The following is a 10514-nucleotide window of genomic DNA, read 5'->3' on the forward strand; positions in this document are numbered from 1 at the left end:
AGATACTTTATATAGTGTCAGAAAAAACGATTTATATGTCAGTCATTCATATTCCAGTCTGCTTTCACTCCACTAACAAGTAATGCTGGTATACTTGTAGTCATAGGCATGTTCTGCCAATGTTCCAACACATTTACCAGGCCATGAACTGAACCGGTGAGGGATTTCTGTATTTACATTGTGCTGCTATGTTTGGTTTGCCAGTTTTGCCAGTTTTAGCTGAAAACCATTTATTTCCGCATTTGTGTGTCTGTCAGTTGAATGGGGCTGCTAAGCAAATCTAAAGACTCTAGTATGCAAACATTATGTTTTATGGGATTTAATTTAATTCAGATTTTTGATTGTTGGTTGAGACATTAATGAAATTATTATTGCAGAATTATTATTGCAGTGGCAGAACCCTTGTATGTGTCTTTTACTATACATTTCTTTCTTCATACTCTCTGACATATATTTCCTTTAGTGTACACTGCCTGCAGCTCATGCATAGTACAGTTCACATTCCTGGCCCAATCTCAGTATATGTAAGATGCTGAGAGAAAGGAGCCAGATGTTGGGACAATGTAAATTCAGTATGGTTGAACGAGAGTTACATCATCTGTGCCTGCCCAATGACTGAAGAATAAAGATTTTGGATGATGCATATTAAAATCTAAGTAGGAGAGTAAAGTGCCACCTTACAATTAAGGGATAACTGTACTTTTAGAACAGATATCCTCCATTTGTCCACCCTCCTCCTTGGACCACTTCCAAGTCTTATTCTTACTTGCATTCATCCTGGGCACCACACAGCCTCTTCATCAAAAGTCTACTGGTGAGACCCTGTTTCTTTCCCATGCTGTGATCTCGATTCCTTCCTATGATGTCTATCAATGGTGGATGGCCTTTTATTAGGAATGAATGGAGAACATGACATGAATGCGAGGAAGAAACAGAGCTTGACCACAAGACTTTTGAAGAGGAGGCTTTGTGGTGTTTAGAAAGCTCTCTCTGTGAGTAAGCTATGCCTGCATTCACACAAAAGCAGAGCATATTCCTTGTGATTTGAACTATTTTTTAAGCATATTAAGGTGTTTTACAGGCATTTATGCGCATGGATTAAACTTCAGGAGTTTTCTCCTTGGCTGGGCAAAGGAAGGAGAGCAGTTCTTTAGAGGAATTCTTCAGACATAAAAGTGTGCATGTGAAAAAACACTAGTTTAGAGGCTCTTTTATTGAAGCCCAGGGCAGCTTTTTTTAACCAGGGTGCTCAGGCACCCTGGGGTGCCTTGAGGTATCTTCATGGGTGCCTTGGCAAAATGCCTAAAAATTGCCTAAAAATTGTATACAAGCCAGTGAGTGGAACAAGTCTGCCTTTAGTTACACAAAGCCACAGTTTTTTATTGTGCACCTTTACAACCTTCTAGCCGCCACTGTCCTAACAACCAATGACATCATCAGTTAAACAGGAGGATGACGGTTGCCTGCACATAATCCTTGTTTTACCCTCCTCAGCTCCTATCCTTCAGCACTGGGGTCACATTAGCTGAGTGATGGAGAAAAATTGAGGGAGCAGAAAAAACTGGACTACTAGTCAGTACCAGTGTTTAAAAGTGTATTTGCTTTGGAAGAAGAAATCACCTTTGATGTTGGATGTCCTAAGTGTGTGGATGTTGCTGCATTATGTAAAAAACTATTAGCATAGTTTTTTATATTTTGGAATGGGGTGTCCCATAACTGTCAATAATTTTAAAGGGTCCCTTGAGATTGTTTATCATTTTAATGGGTGCCTCAACTGAAAAAAGGTTGACGAACACTGGTCTAGGGGGCCAACCTCAATATGCTCAAAACAAGCTCATGTACAACTCTGAGCGTAGGGCGTAAAGCATAGGGCAATGGGTACAAGTGAAAAATTTGTCACAAACACACCAAGGATCTTCAGAACGAGTCCAAAGCTTTATTTAGTGTTCACATTATAACTACAGAGGCAACATTTCGGAGCCACACAGGACACCCTCCTCAGGCATCTGACAGGGGTCCTGCATGGCTCCAAAAACACCCACAGCCAATTTTCCGGAACGTGTGCATTGGAAATAGTGCATTTGAGTGTACAAGTGTGAACAGGGACAATTAGAAGGAATGGGATTCTGCGTGGTCAGGTGTAGTAAGGCGTAGGGAAACTAGAAGAAAAAATGCTCAAGTGTAAATGGGTGGTAAAGGCCAGTTGTAAAACCTTCAGTATACAGCACTCCCTGCAGGCCCCCCCCTTATAGTCACCTAAGGCTGATCCAGTGATGTGCACGAGAGCTGCTGCTGTCCACTCTCTGCCTCCTCATTGGCTCATAAACAACAGTGGGAGCCAATGGCTCCCACTGCTGTCAATCACAGCTAGTGGGAAATGAGTGGGGACCGGCCCAGGTCCTGTTCTGGGTGTCTTATAGACACATAGAGCGGGGCTCGGGAATGAGCAAGTGACAAGTGCCCCCAATAGCAAGCAGCTTTCTTTGAGGGCACTTGGCAAGGGGAAGGAGCCCAGAGCGCCGGCAGGGGACCTCTGTGCAAAACCACTGCACAGGGCAGGTAAGTATAACATGTTTTTTATTTTTTTAAAAACACATTTAAGCCTTTAAGAGGGTGCTGGGGAAGTGGTGGGAATTACTAATAGTAGAGTTATCCTTTATTATTATTATGATTATTGAATAACACTACCATATTTTCTAGAAATAAACAAATTGCTAAACAGATGGAACAAATTGCCCCCTGATGTATAATTGCAGAAGCAATATCTTGCATCAATTGCAATATTTAAAATCATGTGTATAGTTCTAGGATTAGTAAATGGTGGCATTGCACAATCATACAATTTGAAATTCCTTGTCCAGCATCTGTCATAAAAATAAATGCCATAAAAAGCAATTTAGGCACACATTAACAGGATTTAAATTGTCATGTATCTATTGCATTCATCTCTTTATTTATGGTCACACAACTTGTACCACAGTTATAAAATTAAATAGCGTTTTGCTAAGTGAGAGATCCAAAGTATTTGTTCACATGCAAATAATTGATGAATATTTTTTCTTTTTTTTTTTTCCAAAAGATAAATATTTTTTTCTGTTTGTAAATTTAAAAAGACTCTAAAATGCTAAGACAAAAAAATATATAATATATGATTTTAGTAACACCATAAAGTAAAAAGAAATGTTTAATGTATAGTAATGACAAAGTTCAAGTACATAGATTAGTGTATGCATTTTTGCTCATAAACTGACTCTCACATTATTAAAATGCGCATTATTCTTTTATTTTCCATTTAAAATATTTCCACTACTTAGGTCTGCAGCAATACTTTCTAAGGATTTCTTGATTTCCCAAAGCCCTTTACATGTAAGGTGGGCCTGCTTGCTATGTCACTTAGAGGAAACTAAAACTTCAAAGCAGAAAACCCCACAAACCAAATCTACAACAGAAAAAAAACAGAAGTATCACACCGCCTATCTAACACCATCTCCTTTTTTTTTTAAGCCTGTGAAAAATGACTAATTGTGACGTGGTACAAAAAGTTAGGTGGGCTATAAATACCTGCTGTAGTCTATATGAAAGATATTATTTTTTCACAATCCTGGTTCACTGACCTGAACCTGGTAAAAGGACACTAATTTCACCTCTTGTGATTGATATCCTGAGAAACAATGAGACATTTTAGGATGCTTTTGCTCTGCAGTACTCTTCTTTACTGTATCGGACAAGCCATTGGACGTAACATAGACCTCAAAAGGGCAGCTGATGACATTGAAAAGCTGAGAAAATACTTGGTAAGTATATCTTGTATTGTCTATGTAACTATATAATATTTGCACACACACTGTTAGCATTTATAACATCTGTCAAATACTTTATGGTCTAATTTCCTTTTCCAGCTATTGTCAGACAAGTAATTTCATCACCTTTTAGACTGACAATTCATTTTTTTCACATTACTTATATTTGTTAGTACCTTGTAATATAAATATGGTAGCTTTTCTAACATATTCTGCCAATGTAAACATCCCTGGCAATGTTGTAAGTTGTGGGTGATATGCTGCAAAGATTCCTTATGGTTTGCTAGAGAATATACTTGTTGCACACTATTGAGAGTATCCAAAAAGTAAACTAAAATACTTGAGTAGGTGTAAGAAGCTGTTGACAGAAGGTGTGATTGTCTAACCTCTGGACTGCATAATCCTCTGGTGACAGATTTTTAGCCATTTTTAATAACATTAACAACTTAAGCTCCAAGGTTCTGGAACAAGTAGGCAAACCAGGGGAAAGAAATTTGAGGCTTCTCGCTCACGTTTATTGCTTTGTGACCGGTTCCCTTTAGCTTGTCAGCCATGGCATTAAATCTTTTATACTTACAACAGTATAAAGCTTAAGGATTATTGATTGTTGTGAATTACAATATATAAGTTCTCCTTATTATAAATTGGTTCTTGACTGGGCTTTATGTCAACTACCATACTGCTTATTATTTTCAGCCAGACGATTAGTATATTAAGATTTCCGTGGCTCTCATTGTTGAAAATAATAACCTTTATGGAATAGAATGATTGGTAATTGAGAAAATTGTAACATATATATATATATATATATATATATATATATATATATATATATATATATATACATATATTCATATATATATGTATATATATATTTATTCATATATATATATATATATATATATATTTATTTATATATAAATATATATATATATATATATATATATATTTATTCATATATATATATATATATTTATTCATATATATATAGCTAATAGATTTGAGGGTCAGATCGTGATCAGGACAGTTGTTACTATCATAGCTGAAGCTCCTGTCCAGCTTTGGAGACTGGCTGAAAAGCCAGTTCTGAGACAAGGAGGTCACTGTGGGGGGGATTCACTAAAACTGGAGAGGGCAAAATCTGGTGCAGCTCTGCATAGAGACCAATCGGCTTCCTGGTCTTATTGTCAAAGTTTAATTGAACAAGCTGAACATAGAAGCTGATTGGCTATCATGAACTGCTGCACCAAATTCTGAGTGCTCCACTTTTAGTAAATCTCCCCCTGTATGTGGTGCTGCATGGATCAGATCTGCCCCAGAACTATAACCACTTTCAGAGGAGGAACATAGAAAGTCTCATGCATTGTATGACAGTTATTAGCTGTGATTGCAAAGATTTTGTACATAATTTGTATGTCACTAAAGAGATTAGATGACTATTGTAGTGGTAACTGCAAGTAATGTTTAATAAATTAAATGTATTTGTTGATCTGGAAACTTAGATGGAAACTGTGTATGTGGTCAAACATTTAACAAGTTGCTGCTTACTGCAGGAGGAAATGACACTTACTATGCAGCTCAAAAGTTACACTACACAATATATATAACCATAAGTAGACACTTTCATAAGGCAACTTAAAAGAATATTTTCTACTAGCATTTGTTTCTTTGCATCCTGTATGGAAGCTACAGAATTAAAGCAGTTGCTTTTTTACCATCACTGAAAATGACATGAAAAAAGTGTTTTTTTTTTGTGTGAAAAGTGTCTTGATGTGCACATAGTCGCAAACAGAATGTTTTGCAATTTGGCAGGTTAGAGGGTGGAATTAGTAAGCAGTCATAAGTCTGTATAAAACCTCTAGAGCAATCTAAGATCAGATAGAGGACTATCTGATCTTACATATATCCATTTCAAAACACAATTGGACACAAGTTATTTAATAGCGCAAGTGAAGTAATTAAAGCTATGCTGAGATGCTGCTTGCAATATCTGCCGCTAAGCTCGTCACTCTTTGCAGATCCCAAAGAATCAATAAGAAATTTTAAAAAAAGGACACAGAGTAAACTAACTTGTCTAACCTTACCATTAAATTAGTACCATTTCTTCAGTCTGTTACAGACTGAACAAATGGTACAAATTTATTATATTATTTATAATTTTATAACTAGTTCAATTGAAAATTGTCTCCAATAGATTCCTGAAATACTTCACTATTCTAATGGTCATCTGTGATAAATAACGAATTAATAGTTAGTAAACAAAGTAAAGGATCCACCCACGAAAACTTTTTTTCAGTTGATGTAAGAAGCTGTAGGGACCACATAATGTTTATTTTACCTTTCATTGGACCGCTGGTAGTGTTCTTGTGGTCCTGGCTCTGCATGCCTGCCATTGCCAGTACAAGGGATCCCCAAACATTTTGTTGAATCTTTTGTTTTTTTGGGGTTTTGTTTTTTAATAGATGTAGAATGTCATAGGTAGAGTAGGAACATCTAAAAACAGGTGGGGACAACTGATCTACAAGTAGGCAGTACAGGGCTAGGAACTCAATGCTTGAGTTCCCCAAAATATTAAAATCCAAAAAGTAACTTAACCCATCAGACTCCTATCAGCTAATATGTAACTTGTAAACTGGCTGATCTTTGATTCACACATTTTATATTCCTGTTTGCTGACAATGCCTTCTTTCTAATTGCAGAATTCCCAAGACAAAAGCAATACTGATGATAAAGATCAAATGTTTGCAAAGCTACTGGACTCCTTTAAGGAGGTATGTTAACACACATTTAATAATACATTTTTTTTAATAATAGCTGGGTAAATGTCTACTAATGATAGAAAAAGAAGGTTTACTGAGACATTTTAATATTTGAATTTAAAAGAAATGTACTAAGCTAAATGTTGCATTAATCATCATGATATGACTGTTTCAATAATATTAATAATTTATGGTAAGTTGATTCCTTTAAAGTGACTCACATATCTTTTTGAATTTCGTAACTTTCTGAGTGGCTTTAAATGGAAGCTGCCATTGTCTGGCTCGTTAGCTTTATACTAAATTAATGTCAATGTAGCCTCTATCCAATGTAATGGCAGTGGAGTTACTGCTCTGATCCCTTCTGCTTCAGATTATATCAGCGTATATCATGTAATGCCAGCGGTGGTAACAAGTAACAGCAAGAAGCCTAGTTTTTTGTAATGTTTATCTGTGCATACCGTCATTTACAAAGAGCTTGATCACATACTAAAATGCATGCAGGCTGGACGGCGTTGTGTAGAGGAGTGGTGTGATGTGTTGTTACAATGCATCACACTGTTGGCTTTTTTTTTAATTTTTGAAAAGTCACAAAATGTCACTATTATGTATTGCATAAAAGAAAACAGAATAGGAACTGGAATGTATTCAATAGAATCCTTTTAATTTACCACAGTTAGCAGTAGGGGGGGGGGGGTGACACCCCCCCCCCTACTGCTAACTGTGTGTATATACTATATATATATATATATCCTTTACCTACTTCACTTTGCAAAATAATGGGTATGTCGGCTTTCAGGTGGAATTCATTATTTATAAATTCTACAAAATATATTTGGGTATTTTATTTTTACTATTGTGGAAAATGGATATAAATATCTGGAAACTTTTCAACATTTTTTTTTCTAAGATTCCATCTTACAAAAGATTCTCTTTACCCTTACAGGAAGGAGAAAAAAAACTATTGCTTAGCCAGATCGTTCCCATGTATACGGAGATGCTTAGTTCTCTTAAAGGGACAGAAGTGAAAGACAGCATCACTAACTTGTCACTGATGTTGAATCAATCTAATGTTGACTACCTGGAGCCAACTAGGCAGAAACTGGAATTACTGATGGAGCTGAGAAAAATGCAGGTATGATTATAAAATATTCTTAATATAATCAGAGGGCAGAAGCGCACACAGGGAGACTGCCTGATAAAAGGGATAAAAAATCAGCTTTTTGGTTGCAGTATTCAAATCAAAATGAACAAAGTGAAAAGCAATGTTATGTTTCTAATTATAAATTAAGTTAAATGTGGGCAATTCTATCAAAATTAACTTGGGGGAATTGTTGGAATTAAAAATAGTATTAAAAATAGTGCAATTCCTTTGTTAGGTGTGTTGCCTTATTCCCACAATTAGAAGGGGCCCCAAGCACTGTGCCATCGTTCTGGGATCACAAGCATCTCTCTTTGCCAGTACTGGAAACCTATATTCATCTTGTTTCACAACATATTTTTCTATGAGATTAAACATGTTTTTTATTACTACAACATTGCTGAGTGCATATACCAAAAACAAGGTTTTCTCATTATTAAAATTCTGTGTATACATGTAACAACTTTTCAAAAAGTTACAGAATTTAACTTGTCTTTTCAGAGAAGCTCACAATAAATAACAATGTTTTCCAGTACAGTTTAAAATTTCAGAAAAAAAAAAACATTAATGAAAATGATGTGTCAGGATTATCTGGCATTGTACATAACTCCCATTTTTTGGAGATGGGAACAAGGGACACCTATTTGCAAAAGTATGTAGCCATAGGACATGCCCCCTGTCACGCCCCCTTAAAGGAGAACTATACAAAAAAAGATCAGTTAAAACCACAAGTGCTTTTTTTACCACTACTATTCCTTTATATTATTTTGAAATTTACAAATGCAGCAATTTAAAAATTGGATGAAAGGTTTAGCATTGGGAACTTTTTGAAAGCTAAAAAGTGCATTTTATATACAACTATATAGATAGACTAAAATTAGGGACGAATGAGGAGGAAAGAGGGACAGAGGGACTTTATTCCAAATCAGGGACAGTCCCTCAAAATTAGGGACAGTTAGGAGCTGTGAATGTATGATACATCATTAAAAATGCCCAGGTGTATGTATAAGGTTCACCAATTGTAATATTCAGTAGGAATAGAATACAAAGAGGGGAGGGGGTTTGTTTGATGCTGCACTCAGAGGACTGAACAAGGGGCCCATGGTTTTCAAATGATTGACTTTTCTTTAGTAAAGAAAAATATTATAAAAGTTTTGAATCTGCCAGCTATCCCTGGTGCATGTATATATATGGCCAATGCTTCAAAAATAGCCTCAAAGTAGCAAGTACAAAAGTCACACTATACACATATATATATATCCATGAAATAGTTTCACAACAAAGTCTTGGCTTATTGTTTGGCTACATTCAATATATATCACTTATGCTGACTAGATTATTCAATTGTGTTTATATCTTCAGTGGTGAGTTGGATCATTGCTGCACATAGGTGTGCACAGCCTACTGCATTAGGATGTGCACCTCAAAGCTCAAACACATATGTATGTGTGCATGTGTATATATACTGTAGAGCAGTGGGCGGTGTGAGTAGAGCAGAGATTGGTGTCAGTAGGGCAGCGCATGGTGTCAGTAGTTTTTATTTGTATTATTTTATTTTTTATTGTAATTTAGAATTTTTTTTTTTTTAGGATCCCTGTTAGGGGGCTTTGTTTAAATATCAGGGGGATAAATAGTAGTAATCTGCTTACCCTATGTTGCTGCATATTTTAGACTGGTGCAAAAACATGCACATTTAGATTGCATGAGCATGCATGTTTATGTCTTTAAGAAAGGAGGAGCGAGCATAGCTAGCTATATCTGTCATTAGCTTATCTTAGAGGAAAACAATAGCAACCAAGTCAAATTATCTAACACCCATAGGCTGAAACCTGCCACACGTGGCTATGGTTAACTTATTTCTATGGTTGTCTTAAATATTTTTAATAGTTTATTGTGTTAGGCTTATTCCCAGGCAAGAAATAGTAAGGGTATTTCAAATCCCTTTCATAATTAATTATTGAGATAGCCATTTTTATTATGGAATTACTTTATAAGTCATCATAGTCATACCTAAATAAAGTTAACATTCTTTGATGGTATCAATCAGTGACACCTTGGACTGATTTTGTGTCTTTTCTTTATTAGTTATTAAAGTAATATGGGGAGCACCACACATAATATGTGAAAATGTGTTGCAGAAGGGATCCCTATTAAAAATATCTATATAATTTTGAAAATAGAAAGGAGAAAATAATACACCAAATAACAATAAATACTGTATTATAGTATATGCTTGTATTTTATAACGTTTTCATTCTGTATTCTTTTAATAGGTGTCAGATATTAAAGTCCAGCGATCGGCCATCAAAGACCTGTTACGAATTTTCCGATGCACTTTTGAACTTTTTGAATCTCAACATTTAAAAGAAAAAAACACCCAAAAATGCAAAAGAGAAAGCAGAAGAAGGAAAAGAGGATGTTAGACAAAATTCGTTTATTTCAGTCAATACTAATTTAAACAATGCTAGCTAACTTAATTTATATTATTTATCATTATTTTACTATTATATATTTATATCAATAACAAATGTATTTATATTTAAATTATCTGCTGCTAAAGGACTAAATAAAAGTTTACAGTGTTTTCAGTGTTTGAGGACTCTGCTATTTGCTTCAGTACATTACATCTTAGAAATGATAGTTCAAAAATACATTTCCTTGCTAGGCCGCTAAATGACAGAACTGAAAACTCTCACTGCAGTACTTTCACAGATTTTAAATATAGTATCTGTTTTTACTGTAACTACATTAGGTTTTGGATACATAACTGCAATTTGGACTACTGGCAAGTTACAGTCATCCATTGAACAGTGGCAT

General features: G+C 35.3%; 1 protein-coding gene across 1 annotated transcript; it reads left to right on the top strand.

Annotated features, from left to right (window-relative positions):
* The first annotated feature begins 3619 nt into the window (after positions 1–3619).
* Positions 3620–10266, top strand: IFNG (interferon gamma). Its single transcript, XM_082252683.1, has 4 exons — positions 3620–3794; positions 6500–6571; positions 7503–7691; positions 9971–10266. The coding sequence occupies exons 1-4, from the start codon at positions 3672–3674 to the stop codon at positions 10118–10120; spliced, it is 534 nt and encodes a 177-aa protein (XP_082108809.1). The 5' UTR covers positions 3620–3671; the 3' UTR covers positions 10121–10266.
* The last annotated feature ends 248 nt before the right edge of the window (positions 10267–10514 follow it).

Source organism: Pelophylax lessonae (genome assembly GCF_965119305.1).
Source record: "Pelophylax lessonae genome assembly, chromosome: 4".
Taxonomy (NCBI): Eukaryota; Metazoa; Chordata; class Amphibia; order Anura; family Ranidae; genus Pelophylax; species Pelophylax lessonae.

Coding starts and splice junctions, on each gene's coding strand:
- IFNG (XM_082252683.1), top strand. CDS start 3,672: ATGAGACATTTTAGGATGCTTTTGCTCTGCAGTACTCTTCTTTACTGT. Junction 6,572..7,502: donor TACTGGACTCCTTTAAGGAG/GTATGTTAACAC, acceptor TTACCCTTACAG/GAAGGAGAAAAAAAACTATT. Junction 7,692..9,970: donor TGGAGCTGAGAAAAATGCAG/GTATGATTATAA, acceptor TTCTTTTAATAG/GTGTCAGATATTAAAGTCCA.